Genomic DNA, 23,631 nt, shown 5'->3' on the forward strand with positions numbered 1-23,631 from the left:
CCACTTATCTCCTCATCATCAGGATGAAGGACAAATGATCATGTAAAGACCCATGCTTAACCATAGTAGGGAGTGACATCATTTTCCAGCATCTGCTTTACCAGTTACTGTAGATAACTTGGTGGATCCCCAGTATATCAGGGCTATGTGTTCTGTCGTTAATGATATGAAGTCTGCCTCTCCCATACAATTTAAATATACATATTAAAGAATCAAATTATTGCACACATCATTTTGTTAAGTTTTAATGTAAAACTTGCTGTTTAAAACTGTACATCATCTGTGAAATACTATGAGACCTCTATATTGATTCCAGTCAATTCCTGGGGCAGAAGAAAAAACAACAAATAAATGGGTAAATCTGTTGAATAAATACATACAACTCTTCAACATCTTACTAATGACTGGCCTGCACCGGCCATTCATTTGGTGCAATTAACTTGATTCAGATTTTCATTAAAAATAGAAGCAAGTTTTGCGTTTTTTAGCTGATTGTTGGTGCACAGATTTCTCTCTCTTCTCTGTAGGTGTGTTTGTGGACATGCATGCGCCTGGGCCCAGAAAGGAAAAGGTCAGTGTCCCCTTCTTCTGTCCTATATTTGCTAATTAAAGTCAAAACACACATCTATCTACCCCAGTCGTGGAGCAATTCCTTCCATCTGGCTGTAACTGCCTGGTATCAGAGGCAGTAGGCTCCACTACCTGGTAGTTATAAACAAATGGCAGAGTCACTCTAGAAACCCACAAAGAATTTGGTTTTAGAAGGTGGCTGTTCAAAATAACTTTTGCTGAAAATTTAGAGCTCAAGCAATATTCTAGTTTGGCAGACCTGAGGACTAAAGACTTCTATTTAATTATCAGAACAGATACAGCATGGGTGATGGCAGTACATGTTTCCCCTACACTGCCCAAGAAACATGCCTTAACCAAGATTCTTTTCTACATAGATTCTTATAATGGGCTCATGCCAGTAGAATCTTAGTCCCTTCCAGCAGTGCAATAAGCAACATGACTAACATCCAGTTCTCCACAGCCTCCCCTATCTAAGAAGCCCCTTTTACAAACACATACACTCTCTCTCTCTCGGTGGACATATTCCCTTCCAGCTGCAGCAAGATACGGTTGGGATGACATCTTTTACCTCTTCAATCTAATCACAGAAGTCAAGTATCATCAACCAACTACGGTTTGGCTAATAGGATCCATGGGGGTTATCATCATTGCTGTTTTTAACAAGGTGATGTGCTTCCAAGTAACTTTAAAGAGGTATGGCTAAGATGAACCTTAGACTGGGGAAACTAAGTTTCATCGAATGCTACAGCTGTTAAGACTCCACTCCCTGATCCTGGAACCAGCTCCCTGATCCCACTCATGTTTGGAGCAGTGTCCAGAAAGGATTCCTAAAGTCCATTTCTCTGTAAGATGCACATAGAAACAGTCTTGCTGCTGCTTGGATAAGGGGCTTGTGGGGAGGGGAAAGAAATGTCCTGCCCCCAAAGAGCTGGATTTTCAGTCCAAGCAAGTAGTCCGGTAAGCCATCGCAGATAGTGAAGAAGTAAAGTCCAAGCACAGATGAGGATGAGTATTGGAATTGAAGGCACAAAGAATCTCTCCAAATTCTAGAACTACACTCCGACTTATTATCTGCAGTGTTAGCGGAGGTGATCTTCCAACAGTGAAGTCAAACCATCATTAAAAAAAATCAATATCCAAATAACTTTGATGGATGCCTTGGAAACTCAGCAGCGTTCCCTACTCCCACTCACAGTCAGCAGTGGGTGATGCTGGGAAAAAGGTCCTTCTCATGTAGCATGGCTCTAAGGGTCGAGAAAGGACACTGCGATATAACGGGTCCCTTTTGTGGTTGGAAGGCCCTCATGATAATGGGTCAGGCGACCCGGGTGCAGGAGGGTCCAACCCTTCCGAGGAGCTCGAATGGAGCAGTTGTAACGCAGAAACCGGCAGCCTCCTCCCTGCGTGAAACAAAAAGAAACAGGCATCAGCCAAGTACCAGCAGAGAAAGGATCCCTGTATTATCCCAACAGTCTCCTGATTTTCTGGACTCCCTTGTGATGGGTTGCTGGAACGTTCTACCACCGATCTCCCTCATTAGAAAATCCTGAAATTCAAACCCAGTCACTGATTGCAGTCCCCTTTGGCATCAAGGTGCCCAAGATGGAGGTGGGGATGAGCTGGGAGGTGTTCTGGGTACAGCAAAGAGGAGAAGACCCTAGACTGGTCTGGGAGACTTCCAGACTGACCTTCTTGCAAGCACTTACCTCGTAATCTATCCCTACCCGGTTCAGGGCAATGTTGATGGTGAAGGTGGACGCATCATGGTGAGGCATTAAGGAGGGTTGCTCATCAGGTTTGTAACGAACGACAAAGGCCAGCTCAAACTGTGTCTGCAGGAGAGAAGAGAGGCATACACAGACAGTGCCACAGCACCCAGGGGGCATTCACTTCTAGGGGATGGTGTGTACATTGGTGTAATAGGAGTAACATACCCCTTAAGTAAGGGAGAAAGGGGCATGTTCTTATTAAGAAGGATGGTGCACACCTTGATAACATACTCCAGGGTCATTTCCTCCATTATGGCACATACTTTGGTACAGTGCCCCGATGATATTGCCTCTCCGTGGCCATGATCATGAAAGATGCGGAGCACTCAAATCCCATTGACAAAAAGTGTTTGATGCCTACCTTTGTATAGTATCCTGGGTAAAATTTCTCTGTGATTGGAGCAATATAGTGCAGAAGGAACCTGTACCATTCTCTCTCATAGCCAATTTGGTTCATGTGGATGTCAATAGTTGGGACATTTTCATAACCCCCTAGTAGCCTGCTGTCCTGGAATAGAACCATAAGATTGATTGGGGACAAATATCTTAGATGATAAGTAGGAAAAACAGTTTGACGGTAACCAACAAACATAATGCTCATCTATAGGGCTTTTCAGGATTGTAACGCAGGGAAGAATCATCTACATTTTATAGAAGGGAAGTCAAGGCACAGAGAAGGTCGGAGCCCAAGTTTTCAAAAGTGGTCTACTGACTCTGGATGATCGTAGTTGTCCAACTTTACAACCCCTTGGCTCTAATCTTCAGAGGTACTGAGCACTCCAATGCTCCAGTGGACGGCAGTGGAGGTTGCAGGTACTCAGGGCCTGCAAAAATGAGGCCTAGGGGGTCTCAGACTGATTTTCTGAGTGCCCAGCGACCACTTTTGAACATTTGGGCCTAAGTCCAAGATCACACAGTGAGTCAAGAGCAAAGCTCAGGGGTCCTGACTCCAGTGCCCTGCTTTAACCACAGGATTAAAACTCCCACCTGTAGCAGGCTGCAGCCATGCCCAAGGACTCTGTGTAAGTGGTGGGAGCTGTCGCTTTGGAAGCTCCAACTTTTTCTTACCGTGTTATCTCCCTTGGACCACTGGCCAAAGTGCTCCATTTCCTCCACCAACTCGTCACAGGCGACGTCAGTGAATATAGGGAACCAGTAAACATCAGGGCAGGGCTGGAGAGACAGAACACACGAGAATTCAGACAAACAGAAGAATGAGACAAACACAGACAGACATCGGGGGCTCTCCAGAAGCTACATCACACATGGGGTTGGGGGAGTTCCTTAATTTTGCAGGACAGCATCACGGGGCTGTTTGTTTCAGTTTTACAAGGGGGTGGTTGGGTCTTTAAAAAAAAAAATTACCCAACAATGTGTTATGTAATTTATGAACAGTCCCTAGTCGGACAAGAGGAAGACAAAGTCAAGAGTAGGGAGACAGGGCTCACTGGAAAAACAGCTAAAATGTTAAAGGTTGAATCCTGCCTTCAGATTCACATGCCTTGCTCCCAGTAAAATTAAGGAACCTGGACAGGTGCCTCTGAAGGAGGGATTTGTCCCAAAGAATACTTTCAAATAATGACAGATCACATTCTCTCTGAATCTGAAGTTCTTTTAGGCAGCACTGTCTCCTGTAAGCTACCTATTTCTGAGGGTGAAAGGCCTCATCATATGATAGTGACATGCCGTTCTCTCCTCCGCTGAGAGACAGGAGCAGCGTTTCTTACCGTCTCCACCAATCTCCCTTTCAGAGCTAGTGTGTAGTTTTCATGGATGTACTTTTCTTTCCAGTCCTATGGTTAGAAAAAGACAAGCAAAGCGGTCACTTTTGGGGCACGTGGCTAAGGATGTGGTGCCCTGGCATCACCCTCTCTCTCTCGTCACGGAAAGGGGAAGTGGAGCAGTAAACAGCAATTCACAGCATTTTCTCGGCTTTGACGCTCCAGGGCCCAGAGGAGTTTCTGAGTGAAATGCTTTCCCAAAGCCCTGCAGTTATGCACCTAGGGAACCCCATCAGAGGGATGTCACACAGCAAAGCTTGGACCCTCCCCTTAGAGACACGGCTAGTAGTAGCGTTATCTAACAGGGAAGCTAGGGGGCGTATCCCACAGTGACAAGCCTGCTCAGCCCCTCACCTCAGGATTGCTGAAGATCTCCCAGAGGTCGTTGTGGAGATGAGTTGTCTGATAATTCTCCAGAGAGAGTATGTGTCCAAATTGGTGCCGGTTTGTCACGAACATGAAGACCCTCTGTAGGATGGAGGGAAACCATCAGGCTGCAACTATCTACAGTGGGAGCTGCTTCCCAGTGGCCCTGGCTCCATTCCCTCTGTCCACCCTCCTCCCTCTCTAATCTTCACATTGGGCATCCCCTCCCCAGTGAGCCTTTATTGTTAAACCCAGACCCACCCTGGCTGCAGAGAAGACTAAACAGTCCTAGAGAGGGCCAGTGATGGAGGCAGAACCTCTGCACGTTTCATCAGCTACAGACAGAAGCAGGATAAAATAGCTCACAAAGGGTCACTCGGCCTGCGGCTATGTGCATGTAGCTCCCACTGACGTCCTCCAGAGCTGCACGAGTGGATCCTAGAGTATAACTGAATTTAGTCCGTGTTTCTCAGACCACAGGAAGAGGTTCCCCCGACTGCATGTGCCTCGGGAAAGGCATGTAGGCTTAGTTGATGCCAGTTCATTTCTTTCCACCTAGGTATGTACTGTTGTAATGGGTGCCCGGAAACCTGCCTGCAGAGTTGATTCATCTCCACCCTTGCTCCCTGCAGCCAGCTCCCTCTACTGACCTGATCCCGGACATTATGGCAGAAAGCCATGTCTGCATCTAGTTTGCCGCTGTGGAAGAGGTCTCCCTGGTTGAGCTGGGATCTCAGGGTGCTGCCTTTTATGACATAGATGCTGGAAATGTAGGGAACATTCCAAATCCCACTGCAAAATGGGAAGAAGGAGATTTAGACACCAAGTAGAAACAGGACAGAGCTTACAGGATCAGGCCGCAAAGGACTAAGGGCTAGATTTAATTGTGAACGTATTTAGGGGGGAAAAAACAACAACAACAAAGCATTGCTGTTCTTTGGAATTTGGTTTGTCACAAAGTTTAAAGGGTCAGACTCAAAACCCCATAGCAACCAAACACAAGGACCTACACAAACCCAAAGAGAAGCAAATCAGGAATGCAAGCCGTTCCAGTAATCAGCCTTTGGACATCTACAGCACCTTCCATCCAAGCAGCACACAGCCCTTTACAAACACTATTTAAAGAAGAATGACAACCCCTCCTCCCCACCCACTGTGGGACAGTTCAGCATCACATTCTCTATCCTTAGCAGATGGAGAAAACAAGGCACCAGGAGAGATTAAGCCATTTGGCCATACAGTGAATTAGCAACAGGGCTGGGAACAAATCCCAGGGCTCCTGACTCCAAGTTCCCTACTCTGGTCACCAGACCTCACTCCCGCTATTGCATATGGTATGTAGAGGAAAGATACGTAAAACAGCTCCTGCCTGGAAGGAGAGACTTCCCTTCCTTCTTTAACCACAGTGATGGTCTGCTACTCTTGCCCCAGGATCCCAATTGGCTTTAGACTGATTTGGGGGTACATGCTCTCTAGCCACTGTCTATTCAGCAAGCCTTGTATTTAGGGGATTCTGACTGGCAAAAGTCCCTCGCAATACTCACACCCTCCGCCCTTGAACAATATCCACGTAATCCTCCGAACGGGCATAGTACCCATCAGGACTCAGCGCACCCCAGAAATTCGACCACAGCTTTCCGAGACGGCTCACCAATGGGGCAATTACCGGCCTGCAGGCACAAGAGGGAGAGACGATTGGAGGGCAGGACGCTGCCAGGGGAGGAAAGGGGGAAGATCCCAACGAGAGTCTCCGGGTCCCGTTTTGCCTTCGCTGACACAGATGCTATCCCCTCTTGACACCTGTGTAAGTAAGGGCAAACTGGGGCCCTAAGCTTATATCTAAACACATTCAGCAGTCAGTCCCCTCTGAATGGGATCTAAGGAGTTCTAGCAGCTGGAGACAGAGCTGGAAATCTTTTCAGTAACATGACTTAGGTTTCTCTGCTGTGTATCCAGCTCCCTTAGACTGAAGCCCCAGCTAAATCTTTGAGTCAGATACAGACATAACCAGGAATAGGTTCTGTTCTCTATGAAGCCCCAATGTTTGGAGGTTTTTGATGGGCCTGAAAAACTCCCTCCCTCAGATGCTCAGCTGTTGAAAGTCGGTGTAGCATCACTGAAATCAATTTACACCAGTCAAGGATCTGGCTTCTTGGATCCAACACTCATGATCTTTAGGGATGGGGAAGAAAGAACTTGGACTCTGAACCTGGATATAGATCCAGATTTTCCAATGAATCCCTCCCCTTATAATGGGCTGAAGCAAAACCTGCATCTGAATGTACCGCCTGGGATGTTTGAAACGTAAATCCAAATCCAGACCTCAACCCTGTGGCTTGGACCCACTTCTGGTTTGGAAAAAAAATGGTTCTGATTCTGGCCTCTCTGTTCCCAACAGTGTAGGCTCTGCTCTAAAGAGATAAGGGTAAAACTAGGGATGGTTTACATCCAGGCCCACTGCATCTGAATCCAATAATCCAGGGAGGGGAGTTGGATAAATGGCTCCAGTTTGGGTCCATCTCTACTGGAGAAAACCCTTAAGTTTCATTCCCAGCAATGCTCTCTCTTCTCAGCCTCTTACACATTTCCCAGGAAAGAAGGAGCTCCCTATCTACGTTCCTGACCTGAAACCTGCCCAGTAAGGATCGCTCAGACTCACTTGTTCTGTTCAATCAGGATCCGTAGAACCTTTGAGTTCTTCAGAACCACTTCGGCATCCAGGCTGAAGTAATATTCACAGTCAGGATTCTGTCTGCACAAATCCCTACAGCCAGAGAGCCCACAGGTCAGAGAGAGAACAGTGACAGGACAGCAGAGATGACCTTCACTTTGCGGTCAAGGGGGCCCTCTCTTCTGGGATGGGGATGTTTATCCTTTACAGTCTGGGTGCAGAGCCCCTGACTAGGGTTGGGGGGAAGAGAGGGTTAAAACCCCATGCCTGAGGTTGTTCTTAGCAGAGGGTTTGAGAACCCCTTTGGCAATGAGGGCATCGAAGTGTGTTTGTAATGCTGTCACCCCAGAGACGTTGCATCTAATGGGAATGCATGAGGGCATATGGAAGGAAAGGAACGGGGGAATGGTTTGGGGTGTTACACAATATACCACGGCTGCACCAGCCATTGGTCCTACAAAGCTCCAAGGCAGACATCTATGGAGGAAGCTTCTGCTGCTCTGCCCACAGAGGCCTGTTATCTTGGATGCAAGAAGCCTCTCCCTTGTGCTACTGAGCCCAGACGGAGGGTGGGGTGGACTCCAGTATCCCTATCGTCTGGCCTTTCGCACCGGCCTTTTCACTCACACGCCCATGTTCCGAGCATCAGCATTCTCCACGTGATCTTCCGGCCCAATCACTTTGACCGCGTGATATTCTTTGCCATGCTCCTTCACAAACGTGTCCACCCGAGACAGGTGATGTTGCTCCTGTACACAGAGGGAAATGACACAGAGCGAAGAGTAGGTTACATGAGCTTAACACAGGCTGTCTGGCCTCAGCTAAAGCTAGGCTTGCTGGCCGCCCAGCTCTCAGAGCTCTGGCAACACCAGAGCATGTGAGCTGCATGTACCCTCACCTCCATGTCTTCGTGGCTGGAGGTAATAGATGCACAGGCTTCTAGGAAAACAAAACATGAGTTGTACCTGTCTTCCAGGTCCTGGCAGTCTGGGGAAGTTGCAAAGACTTCTGGGATATGGGAGGAATGACAGAACAAGGAGTAATGGTCTCAAGTTGCAGTGGGAGAGGTTTAGGTTGGATATTAGGAAAAACTTTTTCACTAGGAGGGTGGTGAAGCACTGGAATGGGTTACCTGAGCGGGAGGGGTGGAATCTCCTTCCTTAGAGGTTTTTAAGGTCAGGCTTGACAAAGCCCCGGCTGGGATGATTTAGTTGGGGATTGGGCCTGCTTTGAGCAGGGGGTTGGACTAGACGACCTCCTGAGGTCCCTTCCAACCCTGATATTCTATGATTCTAGGAGGCAAGCCATCCCTCACATGGCAAAACAAAGGGACAAGGTTGGTGCGGAAGTATCTGTTATTGTTGGCCCAATAAAAGATATGACCTCATCCACCTTGTCTCTCTAGCATCGTGGAATGAACACGGCTACAAAAACACTGCATAAGACAATCCAAGGCAGATGTTCCTTACATGGTTGTGGATGAAGAGCTGAGTACGGTTCTTTGGGTACTGGAGGTTCTGAAGCCTCAGGAAGAACTGGGAGAGAAATGGAGTAGGCTGCTCGATGAAAATTCCAATCAGAACCAACGGCAACACATCATCCTGCATTCGACAAGAGGGTGAGAAGCATGAGGGCTGCTCTCCAGCTCCAGAAACCTGGCTACCTCCTCACCATCTCCAAGGTAACCCCAAAACACAATGTATTCTCTGGTTAGCACTAGGCCTCTGCCACTCTAACTATGCATCAACCCTTACCTTGAACCCTGTGAGACTTCTCAGGCCTTCATCACACACAGTGCAGCCTGTCTCGAATGTCCAGGCCCGAGGAATATAGTTTCCCAGGTAGTTCAGCTGCAGCTGCAAAGAGAAATCCCCCAAGTGCTTAATTATAAGGCAGGAGAAAATCTCAATCAGGTTCCATCACCAGCCTCATCTTCCTTCTCTCCCTGGGAGAAGGGGAATGGAATAGGATGCAAAACTGCGGCTCTAATTTCCTATGGTGGAGGATACTGATGTGCTGGGATAATGCGAAGGGGTGAGAGCACTTTTCAGTCTCCATGGCCCGGTCAGTCCTTGGCGTCTAGGTGCAGAGAATGGCAAGAAGGGGACCAAGGGTGGCAATTATTGTGATGTGAATACCTGTCCACCAGCTCATTGCACATGTAACACGACAGACCACAGTCATCGGGATCGAACCTGGGATCTTTGAAGCTTAGTGCATAAGCCTCTACGACATGAGCTAAAAGCCAATTGGCTGTTAGCTAAGGCTATACAGCAAAGTCATTAATCTCTCTCTCTCTAAGTGGTCTCGGTGCCACTAGGTAGGACAGAACACCACACCCAGAAGGTGTGTGGGTTACACACGCTGGCCAGTCATTCCTCAGCTTTCAGTCACTGCTGATCTTGGTCTTGATTTGACCCAGTGACCAAGAAGTAAAGAGCTCCGCATCTTGCTGTCATAGCAGGCGGCCATTCAATCCCCCCATCTGTGAATTTATGCGGGAAGAAGTCAGCGCATGAGGGATGGATGCCTGATTTCCCAGCATTCCCTGGGCAAGTGCTTCACCACCCCAAGCCAAAAGAGGTTATTTGCCTTGGTTTCATACCCAACCTTCTCTTTCAAGGCTCCTGCTTACCTTGGTGGGTCCATTGCCATGGATCAGGACTGGGAGGGTGTCGTACTCTACGTTTCTTGCTCTCACGCGTGCATTTTCAAACTTCAGAACCACCTCATCTAGAAATCACATCACGGCAATGTTATCTGCAGGAGGCTTTAGGCGCAATTTGGCCACACAATGCCCTAGCCATCCCACACAAGCAATCCCTGGGAAGCCGGGAGAGTGGGGCTGGATAACCATCTATCATATTTGTGGGGCACAGACAATCCACGGAGGGAGAGGAATTGTTTAGGGTGGCCCAAAGGGGTAGAATTAGGAGTGATGAGATGGAACTTGAGAAAGGACAGGATCAGGGAAGGCTTTGAAGAGTGAAATCTGTTAAGCCAGGGGTGGGCAAACTACGGTTCGTGAGCTGTTTTAAGCCAGCCCGCGAGTTCCCGCTGGGGAGCTGGGTCGGGGGCCGCACCACACAGCTCCAGAAAGCTACGCCATGGCTCCGCTCCGAGGGTCAGGGACCACTCCATGCCTAGGAGCCGGAGAAGGGACATGCCACTGCTTCCGGGAGCCGCTTGAGGTAAGCGCCACTCGGAGCCTGCACCCCTGAGCCTCTCCCCATGCCCCAACCCCCTACCCCACTCCTGATCTCCCTCCCACTCTCCAAACCCCTCGATCCCAGCACAGCACACCCTCCTGCATCCCAAACCTCTCAGCCCCTCCCCAGAGCTCACACCCCCAGCTGGAACCTGCACCTCTTCCTGCACCCCTGCCCCATTTTTGTGAGCATTCATGACCCGCCGTACTATTTCTATTCCCCAATGTGGCCCTCGGGCCAAAAAGTTTGCCCACCCCTGTATTAAGCTGTAGGGCAGTCTCCCATGGGGAACTGGTAAAGCCTCACTGATTGCATCCTTTAAATCAAGACTAGGCAAAGAATATGTGGTGAGGAACAATTCTGCACCAGCAAGGGGGTGGGGAGAATCCAGACAAAAGCAGCTTTTCCACCTCTGAATTCTGTGCTCCTCTATGTCTGTCTGTCTGTCTGGCACATCCCCAGATGGCATTATACAGTGACTGCAGAGTGACCAGCCAAGGGCTCTGTGTAACTCAGCTATCCAAAAAGGGCTAAAGTTCAGGCACAAAGTCCCATCACCCACAGTAACAAGGACCCTCACCCCTGCACCGCCCCCTGGTGGCCCAGTGCAGTGTCGCCATCGCGTCTCTGCCTCACTTTCCCCAAATGAGGGTTTTAATAAGTTCACTGACGCTCGTATCTTGAACAGTGCCTCTTCAGGGGTCTAGCTTGTTCAACCCCAAAGGCGGAACATCACGCAAAAATGCCTCCCCCTCAGCCTCTCTAGTGGGAGAAAGGAGGGCCTGAGTCAACCTTAGTCTGTCAACTCTCGTGATGTCCAAGGCCCCTTACTGGTGAGGCCTTCATGACCTGGAACCCTCTTCTGGAGTCAGGGGCCTCCTGTCTCTAGCAGCAGAAGGGTCCCTTTTCCTGGGTCAAGGTCTCCCCACAGAGGCCAAACCACAAAACCTCTTCTTCACGACATCATATAATTCCTCTCATCTAGGGTTCCTGCTGTTGCCTGGTGGAATCTTTCATGGGAGCCAGGCTTCTCTGAGACTTAGCATTCACAGGCCCTTCCTTCTGGCCACTCTCCCACTCAGGAGCATTCTCTCCGGGTTTCCTTTGCTGGTGAGCCCCTCTCACCAGGTTCCCCCCAGGAAACCTTCTATGTAGACATTTTCTCTTCCTGCAGTCTGGGAACTCTTCCCCTCCCTTAGGGCCCTGTTCATCCAGCCCTGTCCTGCTGGGAGCAGAGTCCTTTTATCTCACTGAGATGCTTCCCTGTCTAATTGATTGCCTCTCAGTAACTCAATGAGTGACCTAGTCCCAGATGAACCTGAGCTGCCTCACTCAGCCATAGAGATAGGCTGGGCTCCTGCCCCCTCCACAGGGCCAGCTACTCTCTGACTCCCACCCTTACCAAGATAAGAATGGGACCCCAAAGTCCCCCCCCAATGATAACTGCCTAGCTAATTAAAATAAGGAGAAGGGGAGAAGAGATAAACTAAAATAAATACTTATATTTCTCCGCTCCGGGAGAACAAATGGATAAAACTTTCCAAGAGTGGAATAACCGACTGGCCAAAACACCGTACAGGTGAGTGAGTGCTCGCACACGGCCCCTGAATGCATCTCATCAGCTCCCCACCTTTCAGGCCATTCAATCCAATGTACTGAACCAAGAAGGCAGGCAGGTGGCCCTTGCCCTGGGCTGTGTGTTGCTAGCTCCCTACCAGTTTCACTCCCCAAAGCTAGTGTACTTTGACATGTGTGGGGATCAAAGTGGAGAGGAGGCGTGGTACAGAAAACCCGACCTGCAGGCCTAAATGTGGAGCTGGCATTGCAGTGAGAACCAGGCTGGGGATTGCAAATCGATTCCAGGCGTCTGGGCAGAGGTTTTTAAACAGAAACCTGCTCTGGGGATGGATTCTGGCCTTCAACCACGTCAGCCTCAGTGGGACTGTTTCTAGCTGCTCTGCACTCTGCAAGGAGGAATAAGCTCTCTCTCCCCATCCCCTCCATCTCACCTAATGCTCCATTCAGGTTCTGGAAGATCCGGCATCTCTGATCCAAAGTGATGTTGATATTTTCCTTTAAAAGAATGAAACAAAGAACCTCATTTAGAACACACCGAGGCATACGCTCTGCAAACAGATGGGTCATGCCAGCCCTCCCACTGCCCCTCTATTCATTGCAGAAAACACTATGAAACCAGCCTCCCTTGTTTCTCAAACCCTCCATGGATTTGCTTCAACCTCCCTCACGGATCTAGGCCCAGGTCCTTAGCTGCTGTAAATCAGTTTAACACCATTAACTTCAACCCCCTAGGAGCCCTGAACCTGCTCCCTGGTCCCTCCACTCATCACCACAGGTTTCATCTCTGCCCCTTCACCCAGTCTCACCACTGCCAATGCAAGAACCTGCTCCGCTCTATCTTCTGATCTCTAGACTAGCCTCCTCCACCTGCAGCAGATGCTCCGTCTCTTTTCAGATCTCCTATGAAAATAACAACTCTCCTTGCATACGTTTCTTCATGCTTCCCACCCTGGGCTATTGTTGCTCTATGTCACTCATTTTAAAATACAGTTTGTGGGAAAGACCATGTGCTCAATGAAGATGTATTGTATCATTCTGATCACTAGCATGTCCCACAGGCTCCAAAACCTTAAATAATCCCAGTGATCCCCCGTCCCACCTGAACTTTAGCAGTTCTCCCTTTGCTGAAACACCACCACCACCACCTAGCTCTTACATGGCGCTGTTCAGTATTAGTTCTCAAAGTGCTCTCCAGAGGAGGTCAGTTTCACTATCCCCATTTTACAGACTACGGTTTTTATATTGCACTAGGCAAAACGAGATAACACGAACTGCTTATAGCTTCCCAGGGCATGAAAAGACGACAAATAACAGCACACGGATGGAAATATGCCGGCCTGCCTGTACAACAGCATATGAACCACGTGTCATGAACCACAGCCAGGAGCGCAGGTTTGGCAAACATTTCTTTTGTGGTCAGTCTCCAGCTTCTATCTATCTTCCAGTGACAGGGTTGTGCTTGTCTCAAGTGCTGCTCATGTTAGCAGTATTAAACCACAACTTAGCAATGGTTTAAGACTGGGTGGCAGATGTTGTATTTATACCAGGCGGCTTCAAACCATGGTACATTGGATTTCATCAGAATCCCACTCAAACCTAGGTCTGACTTAACAATTCACTGCCCCTCCAAGCATCACCTAAGATACATTAGAATAACTCTCAGAGGGGGAGAATGGATGTAATAGTATCTGGATTTTGAAAGCCCTGTCAATAGAACTATTCAACTCTGGTCTGGCTTTGCGCCAGGACTTTAGCTGAGATCATTAAAGAGAAACTATCATGGTAAAAGTTATGGGCCGGATTCAGACCTGGGGATAAGTACGTGCAACTTTACTGGCTTCTCCCGGCTTTTTGCAAATAGTGGACTTCGCTTTCGCTTTTCTTTATCGTCACAAGTTTCACTTCCTGGTTCCTATGCTCTTGCACAATCCTGCAATATTTGGGTCACAAACACTCTAAGAGAATGTTTCCTTGTTCAAAGATAATGTGAATGTGATGACGCCATTGCCATTGGTATTAAGTGACATGAAACCTTGTTTTAAAAACTCCTGCCATCTGGGTCAAATCTGATCGGGCAGTGACCCTTTCAAGACAAAAATTGCAAGGACGGTACAGTGGGGGAGTGTGTGTGCAAGGGGGCACATCTGCCTGAACAAAATGGGTCACTGTACACATAAGTGAACATTTACATGTGCCAGTGCCAGTGTAATCCTTATTGGGGCAAGAAAGAGACACCTAGGGAGACATCCTAAGAAGAAGGGGAAAAAACAGGAAAATACTGCTGGGATGATAGGCTCCTAAGTGGTCAACCTCTTTTACAGCCAGCTGGGACGCTGCACGGGGGCTGGGGGATGCCACACCAGTAAGTCTGGAAATGAAAAACACACTGCATGCTCCAGAAAAGGGTTCGGGCTACCAGGGATCACTGGCACTGGCCAGATGCGGCACCCAATCCCTCCTAAACTGTATCGCCTACTCACACGTACCCTTTTTTCCGGATCCAAGAAGATATTGGTGTAAAAGAGCTGGTCGCTATCATTGTCAAGTCCTTTCCAATCCTCCACAAGCTTGTTTAAATTAGGAGCGTAACCTATGAAACCTGCGGGAACAAGGCAAAGGGGAAAGAGAGTCAGCCTCTCAATCCAGCCAGCCTGGAAGGGAACATTCTCAGGGACTCAGACATGTGGACAATGTCTCAGTCCCTTCTCCAAGGGGACATAGACACTGTCTCAGTGCCCCCCTGCAACACAGCACAGATACACAGTTTCAATCTCTCTGCAAAAGCCTGCGTGCATACTCACTCTCCCCTGCCATGGGTCATCAGTGGGGATAGAACCCTTAATCTTCAACACCCAAAGCACAGGCTGCTGTAACCTGAGCTAAAGGAGTATCCCCCTAGCTAAGAGTAAGTTGCAGGTTCTTATCATAGAATATCAGGGTTGGACAGGACCTCAGGAGGTCATCTAGTCCAACTCCCTGCTCAAAGCAGGACCAATCCCCAACTAAATCATCCCAGCCAGGGCTTTGTCAAGCCTGACCTTAAAAACCTCCAAGGAAGGAGATTCCACCACCTCCCTAGGCAACCCATTCCAGTGCTTCACCACCCTCCTAGTGAAAAAGGTTTTCCTAATATCCGACCTAAACCTCCCCCACTGCAACTTGAAACCATTACACTTTGTTCTGTTAGGATCTTGAGGATACTCCTTATCCTCTAAATGGGCTGCAGTCAATGGAGGGAGACATATTTGCAAGTGCCTAGCTTATGTGCTATGCATGTGTACATACACGGTGTCAATTCCCCTCTAATTGCACAGTACTTTTCTGCCGCCCCCACCGCTCCATCTTCTCCAAGAGCCCTGTCTCCCGGAAACACAAGCTGGGAGACGCTGACCTGTCTCTTACCTCCAGAACCCAGGAAACGCTTGCCATCTTGCACCGGAGGGTACTTGGCTTCCAGCCTCCGGTCAGGGTAGATAAAGGTCTCTGCTGAGAAAACCACCTTGCTCTTGGCCTGTTTGAACTTCTTCAGCAGTTCTGCAGGGCCCGATGCAAAAAGCACATCATAGCTACAGGAGCAGCAGAGCACGGCAGAAAAGAGAACAGAACAGGTCAGGAAGAAAAGAGTGTGAGAAACAGAAGATTCTCTAGGAATCCGTTTCTTTTAACCCTGTGCTACGGCATTACAATCCCTGCAGTCATTACAGGCATCAGTATGGTCCAATAATAGCCCGATGGAATCCCAACACCGGAGGTTTTAAGACCACGTTGGATAAACCCCGGTCAGGGATGGTCTAGGTTTACTTCGCCCTGCCTCAGTGCAGGGGGCTGGCCTCGATGACTTCTCAAGGTCCCTTCCCGTCCTATTTTTCTATGGTTCTGTGAATACTCGTCGAGCGGGATATGGTACTAGTTCCAAACTAACCTCCTGTGGGTCAATAACATGCTGAGCTTGCAGGTGGATTGTTCCTTACATCCCTTAACACCCAGGGGATTTGCCTCTACAGAGCTTTCCCTCCACGTCCTCGGAGCCCGCGGCAGACGCTGGTATCCCAGACCTGTCCATTGTGGGTGCTGGGACGCCAACTCTGGCATCTGTCAGCCCACTCTCTTATTTCTCTTCACTGCAGACTAGTTCCTAGCCCCCAAGCTGCTGCTCGCCGGGCTCTCTGCCTCTCCTCGCCAAGCAGACAATTCCACTGGGAAAGGCCAGGCCAGAATGGCAGACTAGCTCACTGGTCCCTTGGAGGCCAAATTCAGTCTGACGTAAGCAGGGGTAACTCTATCATCCTTACACAAGAGTTGGATTTGGTCCACTGCAGTCAGAGCTTCCCAGCTGGCACTGATGCATTTAACATTTGCAGTCAGCCTGGTGCAGGGAATCCCAGCAGGCAGGAATTCATCTTCCCCAACCAACCTCCTTCAGCGTTAATCACCCCCTGTTAAGAACCTGCCTCTCGGCTCAACTCATGGCAAATCCCTTCGGCCCCATTTACCTTTCTGTGACGAGGATGATCAAGTCCTCCTTATCCGCATACTCCTTCAAAGCTGACTTCAAGAGACGGACCTTCTGCCCACCTCCTGCTGCCGCCTTGTCCTCACCACGCCACTCCTCATCCAGCCCCAGCACCTAAAGGGGGACAGGGTATCTTTTAACAAAGGGTTCATGCTGCACAGGCAACAGCTTGTTTCCCCAGCATGAGTCACTGTAAGAAATGGGGTAGGAGGACCAGCTGCCAGAGAAACTCACAGCTACTTCACTGCTGGCCTCCGGTTAGACTTTTGGCAAGGAGCAATGGTGCAGGGGCGCTGGCTGAGGAGCAACTCAGTTACACCCGTCCTGACCTTTCCCAGTGCAACTCACTGTGGGCAAGGGTGTAAGGACACTTGCTCTGGTGGACACGCAGCTACTGCTGTGCCATCCTCTGCCACTGAGCGTCACCAGGAGAAATGGCGCGGGAGAGCTGGCGGCGACGAGCTTTCACGGGGAGTCTCTCTGTAGGGAATGATCAGGGACAGGGGCTGGCTCGCCGTAGCGGTTTTTGAGTCACTGCGGCGGGATGCTGCATCACAGCAGCGTGGCTTGACGCCACCATGAAAGCTTTCTGATGGAAACGTTGTGTTGGGGCGGGTCCCTTTGGAGCAGCTCCCGATGATCTCCCCTCAGCCCACCTATGGGAATGAGGAAGGGAAGCCTGGTGTACAGCAGCTCACCGTCCCAGCCTCTGTCAGCCAGAGCTGTCCCCGGGAATGCCCTCCCTGGGTGAGTTGTCTATGATCCCTGAGAGGACATGCCCCCGGCCTCCTCCCTCTCAGGAGAACCATCTCAGAGTTCCCCTTTCACTGTGCACCAGAGGCTGCAGGGCTTCACCTGGACTTTGTAGTTGAAGAACTGGGCTGATCTTTTGAAGCGTTTGAATCCCTCCGTCTCCTGGGTGGCCACAGTAAGAACCAGCAGGTTTTCTGTCGGCAGGAGAAAGCACAAGGTAAAGAGAGACGTTCGGCCCTTATCTGTTTCACAGTTTAACAATCCCCCTTCAAACAGAAGCTGTGCTATTAGAAACAGGGTCAAGGTGGGGACTGACAGCCTGAAGGCCCCAACTGACTTCATGAAGGTAGGTAGTGTGGGGAAAGTTGAGGCACAGAGGGGACGTCCACACTGCAGCTGGGAGCGAGCCTCTCGCCCAGGTAGACAGACTCGCTCTAGCCGGACTCGAGCTAAAAAAATAGCAGTGTGGCTCTGACCCCCTAGGCTTGAGAGCCCAAGCGGCTACGTCCACACTGCTTGTTTTAGCAGGCTACCTCAAGCCCCACTGTCGACCTGGCTTGGGAGGCTTGGTCCAAGCTGCCGTGTAGACGTACCCCCAAGAGGTTAAGTGACTTTCCCAAGGCCACATAGCAAGCCAGCCACAGACGCAGGAATAGAAACTGACAGAGTCCTGATGTCTTCTTCACTAACCACCCAGTCTGACTGCCTCCACACAGCCTGTGCTTTTCATTGCGACAACACAGTCCTATGAAGCACAGACTAAAGCAACGTCTGACTTGAACATAGGGTCAAATGTTTGCAATAGCAAAGTCATGCTCCACTGCGGACTCTCATCTCCTAAGTTTGGACCAAATTCTGCATGCCCTGCTCTACTGATCTCAATGTGGGTGGTGTGCTTCTGTCCCTGGGAAAAGATGGCTCCTAAAAAACGGTCAGGATTTGATTCACAGCCTGGAGTCCACTGGTGGAAGCCGGGCCGCAGGCCAGCAATGGTGGAAAGCCATTCTGGAGGTGCACCACGACAACGCAAGATGCCCACCCACAGCACTGCTCCGCTGGAGCAGCCAGCCAGTGTAGCCCCTGATACAACAAGTGATACAAACATTGAATCTATCTCCCCTTGTAAGTATTCTCACACTTCTTATCAAACTGTCTGTACTGGGCTAGCTTGATTATCACTTCAAAAGTTTTTTTTCTCTTAATTAATTGGCCTCTCAGAGTTGGTAAGACAACTCCCACCTGTTTATGCTCTCTGTATGTGTGTATATATATCTCCTCAATATATGTTCCATTCTATATGCATCCGAAGAAGTGGGCTGTAGTCCACGAAAGCTTATGCTCTAATAAATTTGTTAGTCTCTAAGGTGCCACAAGTACTCCTGTTCTTATCAATGAAAGTGTGTACTTGAAAATCATCCACTTAGTTTAAGTGCTTCCCTGCAGCATTGCTCTCTCTCTCCAGTCAGCATTTACACCGACGTAAGGAACTGCAGCATTTGGCCAGGTAGCTGTTATTTTTTTCTTGGAAGCGCCTCTGATTTTCTATTGTGTTCTGGATCTGTATTCCAGATGTCTACTATATATAATGTGGATTTATTCTGTCACAGTCTCCATCCAACATTCTCTCCCTACTGCTCTTGATTTTTTTGGTTTCCAGTTTCTTAAAATATGAGGCCAAATTCTGAAGTACTTTTTCAGTTTTTGCACATCTGTATGCCGGCAAAACTCCCATTGACTTCGATAAGAGCTTTGTCTAAGTAAAAATGGAGTAAAACTTTTAGGATTGGACCCAGGATTTCTTTGATGTAACTGAATGCTCTACTTTTTGGCAGGTCTTCATGTTAACACTTTCACCTGGCTAGGAATGTGCATGGGTCCTGGCAGCAGTGTTTAAACAGGATCCCATGCCATTTGAATGGGACATTGGAAAATTCCAAGAATAACCGATTCCACTGGAGGAGCATTTTCTTGGATCTAGCAGGCTTATCCAGTGACACTGGAGGAGTGAATTTCCTAATGGATGTACCTGATGTGCCTTCCCAATGCATCCGGATCGATTTCCTGGGCACACAGAGCCCGATGCCTCTGGATGCATGAGAAAAGCAGGATCTCTGGATGGATCTGGTAGACCACTGAGCATAAAATGGCTTTAGCCGGGATGGGCAGGGACGGTGTCCCTAACCTCTGTTTGCCAGAAGCTGGGAATGGGCGATGGGATGGATCACTTGATGATTACCTGTTCTGTTCATTCCCTCTGGGGCACCTGACATTGGCCACTGTCGGAAGACAGGATCCTGGGCTAGATGGACCTTTGGTCTGACCCAGTATGGCCGTTCTTATGTTCTTATGAAAATGGTGAAGGGCTGATACTAACCCATAGCAATTATCTGTCGGAGTCCTTGGGATATGGATGAAACTATAGTACAGTTGCAGAGAGAGAATCTGGGGCAGGGGGAGCGAGGGTAGAGGTAAGTTTGGGATTCCTAGCTGAAGGAGAGAAGGGGTTTTAACCAGAAGTCCATGAGATCTTTTATTCCCACCAGAACAATATGAAGAGAGATTACAGGTCAATAAGAGACCATCAAGTTGGATTTAAGCATATTTTGTTAGAGAGAAGCTGAGTGAGATAATATCTTTAATTGAACCATCTTCCGTTGGTGAAAGATACAAGCTTTCGAGCTCCACAGTGCCCTTCTGGGCTATTTGTTAGTCATTAGGTACCACAGTGTTGAGCATGAGCCAGATGGATGGCCAGACCGATGGACAAAGCTATAGAGGAATTTGAATGATTTTTTAAACTCAGTTATTTAGCCAGCATAGTTGGAGCCCTAATTACACTCCTGCTTTGTATGTTCTGTGGAGTCAGAAGATGTAAACAGCGTAGGAAAGTATGCAGTCCCCCACGGACTACGCTAAAGCCGGCAAGTCTCCAGTCATGTGACAGCGTGCAGAGCACCAGGACAGCCTCCTGTGCTAGGGAGCCAGGAGCTCGGGCTTTCCTAGAAAATGGGAATCAGCCTGCTGGTGAGAAGGGATGCAAATGTGGAATATCAGGCCGGGGGCTGGAAGAGAGACTTTAAATTCCAGCCCCTGCTGTGAGAGCTGAAGACGTAAATTAACTGAATAATTTACAGGAGCCCACTATTGGGCAGTTATTCCAGCCTGAATTCTCTCCAAGGACCGAGGATCTCAAACCAAACAAGGCAGGAATTCATTTTCACGCCACCTTCCAAAGACAGTCAGCAAACTGTTCACACTCATCTTATGTGACTTCCAGAGTTTTCCTGCACCAGATGGCCACTCTGGTGGGAGTGCGAGAGGCTCCAGCGGATGGCTGAGGAAGAGGTGTCATATTTCGGAGATAGAAAAAGCCCGCACTGTGCAGCATATAAATTAATTAGAGCGAGAAAAAGCCAGTGCAGAGCTTCAGTCCTCCCCACCCAGACTCTGGGCCGAATTCCTCAATAAAGATTCCCCTTAATTACTGATCTGGAGGGGAGGAACAACTTTGAGAGATGCTAGCTAGGCTTCACTTCTGTGCCAAGAGACCTCTAGCTGCAGAGAGAGCTTTCCACCCACGAGGCATTCTTTCAGCCCAGTCCTGGAAGTCTTAAGGCTGAGCTATGCGGCCTCCAGCCACCTTCCCCTTTTACTCTTTTCTTTCTTCCTCAAAGTCACTGCTGTAAGTGAATGGTCACTTCCTACGCTGCAGTAATAATCCTTCTTTTTCCTTCCTTTTTGCTCTATAACCGGCAAAGCCCTTTGCTGGGTTCCCCGAACGCTCTTCTCTTTCTCCACTCCACCATTTCAAATCCTAGCTCCCCTCTCCAGACATAAATCACACAGGGCCAGATCCCCAGCTGGAAATCACTGGAATGGTGCCAGTTTACACCATCATTCGAAAGCCCTTGCGAGCAGGGTAACAGATGTTCGGTATCTCGTGGAAGCATTTAAAAGCAGGTTTAGTCTTTCACCTCTTCTGTCCCACATTACAGAAACACTGACTCCTTTCTGCCAAGCAGGGTCATCCAGACTCAGCAACGCTGAGGGCCACTCGGACAACCAGAAACCTGAGAAGTTACAGTTAATTGTACAACCACAGGGTACAGAAGCAGTATGGATCAGCAGATCAGGCACTTGACTTAGGGCAGGTCTTCACTACGCGGGGGGCGGGGGGCGGTCGGGTCGATTTAAGATACGCAAATTCAGCTATGCGAATAGCGTAGCTGAATTAGACGTATCGGAGCCAACTTACCCCGCTGTGAGGACGGCGGCAAAATCGACCTCCGCGGCTCCCCGTCGACGGCGCTTCCTCCCACCTCCACTGGTGGAGTAAGAGCGTCGATTCGGGGATCGATTGTCGCGTCCTGACGAGATGCGATAATTCGATCCCCAAGAGATCGATTTCTACCCGCCGATTTAGGCGGGTAGTGTAGACCTAGCCTTAGATTCAGGAGACTTGGGTTCTACCTCCCACTGACCTGCTCTGTGACATTAGCATAGCACTTCACTCTCTGGGCCTCCATTTTCCCATCTGTACAATGGATATATGATGCTTACCAACCTTTCTAAAACACTTGGAGCACTGTGGTGAAAAGAGCTGTGTAAGCAAAGTATCGTCACAGAGAGACAACTTTTAGATCAATAATAAATGCAAACAGCCATACTACCAGGGTGGACTTAAATGTTTCTCCACATAAATAGTTAGGATCTGCTTGCTGGAGGAATTCGGCAGCACTAGACTATGGCCACACTACGCAGCTTTTAGCGACACTGCTGTGCCGCTACAGCCATGCCGCTAAAAGCCGCACAGAGTAGCTGCTGTTTGTCAGCAGGAGAGAGTTTTCCTGCTGACAAAAAACTTCCATCTCCCACAAGCAGCAGCAGCTTTGTCAGCAGGAGAGCGCTCCTGAAGCTCATGTTACTCATTCTGTGCTGTGAGACAGGCAGTGCCCAGATCTCTCTGGGCAGCGGCCACGGGCCCCAGGCTGGCAGTGCCCAGGTCTCTCTGGGCAGGGGCCACGGGCCCGGGCTGGCGGTGCCCAGATCTCTCTGGGCAGGGGACACGGGCCCCAGGCTGGCGGTGCCCAGGTCTCTCTGGGCAGGGGACACGGGCCCCAGGCTGGCAGTGCCCAGATCTCTCTGGGCGGGGGACACGGGCCCCAGGCTGGCGGTACCCAGATCTCTCTGGGTGGGGGACACGGGCTCGGGCTGGCGGTGGCCAGGTCTCTCTTGGCAGGGGGCGCCGGCCCACACTGGTAGTGCCCAGACCTCTCTGGGCAGGGGACACCGGCCCGAGCTGGTGGTGCCCCGAACTCACGGGGCAGGGGACTCGGGCTCGAGCTGGTGGTGCCCAGATCTCTCTGGGCAGGGGACACTGGCCCCAGGCTGGCGGTGCCCAGATCTCTGGGGGCAGGGGACACCAGCTCAGGCTGGCGGTGGCCATGTCTCTCTGGGCAGGGGGTGCCGGCCCAGGCTGGCGGTGCCCAGACCTCTCTGGGCAGGGGACACGGCCCCAGGCTGGCGGTGCCCAGACCTCTCTGGGCAGGGGACACCGGCCCGGGCTGGCGGTGCCCAGACCTCTCTGGGCGGGGGACATGGGCCCAGGCTGGCGGTGCCCAGGTCTCTGGGGGCAGGGGACACGGGCTGGCGGTGCCCAGGTCTCTGGGGGCAGGGGACGCTGGCCTGGGCTGGCGGTGCTCAGGTCTCCCTTGGCAGGGGACGCCGGCCCGGGCTGGCGGTGCCCAGATCTCTCTGGGCGGGGGACACCGGCTTGGGCTGGCGGTGCCCAGATCTCTCTGGGCGGGGGACGCCGGCTTGGGCTGGCGGTGCCCAGATCTCTCTGGGCAGGAGACGCCGGCTTGGGCTGGCGGTGCCCAGGTCTCTCTTGGCAGGGGACGCCGGCCCGGGCTGGCGGTGCCAAGGTGTCTGGGGGCAGGGGACGCCGGCCCGGGCTGGCGGTGTCCAGATCTCTCTGGGCAGGGGACATGGCCCGGGCTGGCGGTGCCCGGGAGCACAGAGCCCCCTTCTTACCCTCCTGCTTGGACCCGCAGCTCCCCTCCGCCGTCAGCAGCGTGAGGACCAGCCCGGGCAGCAGGAGCAGTTGGGGCAGCATGGGGGCGGCTTCTGGCGGTTCCTGGGCTCCCCGAGTCCGGCTCCAGCCGCGGTGCTGCCTGCAGACCCGACCCAGCCCTGTGCACCGGGGAGCGGGACAAAGCGGCCACCCACCCCGGCCAACTCCCGGCGCTGCGCGGCTCTCGCTGCCACGCACTAAACCCGCCCCTCCGGGGGGCTCCTCCCTGCAGTCCTGGCTCAGCCCCTTCCCAGCCCGGCCGACTGCAGCCCTTCCGCCCGCCCGGCGGATCGCTGGAGCCGACTGGGACAAGGGCCCAGCCCCCCGAAAGCTGGGGAGTCTGCC

At 50.6% G+C, this 23,631-nt stretch overlaps 1 protein-coding gene across 1 annotated transcript; it reads right to left on the reverse strand.

Moving 5' to 3' along the window:
- Positions 1–229: 229 nt before the first annotated feature.
- PLOD1 (procollagen-lysine,2-oxoglutarate 5-dioxygenase 1) lies at positions 230–23,463 on the reverse strand. Its single transcript, XM_054009399.1, has 19 exons — positions 23,247–23,463; positions 17,316–17,407; positions 16,441–16,574; positions 15,350–15,513; positions 14,434–14,546; positions 12,379–12,442; positions 9,796–9,893; positions 8,915–9,016; positions 8,630–8,761; positions 7,788–7,909; positions 7,149–7,253; positions 6,034–6,159; positions 5,140–5,281; positions 4,478–4,591; positions 4,070–4,135; positions 3,411–3,515; positions 2,704–2,850; positions 2,280–2,405; positions 230–1,973 (listed from the first exon to the last, which is right to left on the reverse strand). The coding sequence occupies exons 1-19, from the start codon at positions 23,326–23,328 to the stop codon at positions 1,818–1,820; spliced, it is 2,190 nt and encodes a 729-aa protein (XP_053865374.1). The 5' UTR covers positions 23,329–23,463; the 3' UTR covers positions 230–1,817.
- Positions 23,464–23,631: the final 168 nt, after the last annotated feature.

Source organism: Malaclemys terrapin, chromosome 19, assembly GCF_027887155.1.
Source record: "Malaclemys terrapin pileata isolate rMalTer1 chromosome 19, rMalTer1.hap1, whole genome shotgun sequence".
Classification (NCBI taxonomy): Eukaryota; Metazoa; Chordata; order Testudines; family Emydidae; genus Malaclemys; species Malaclemys terrapin.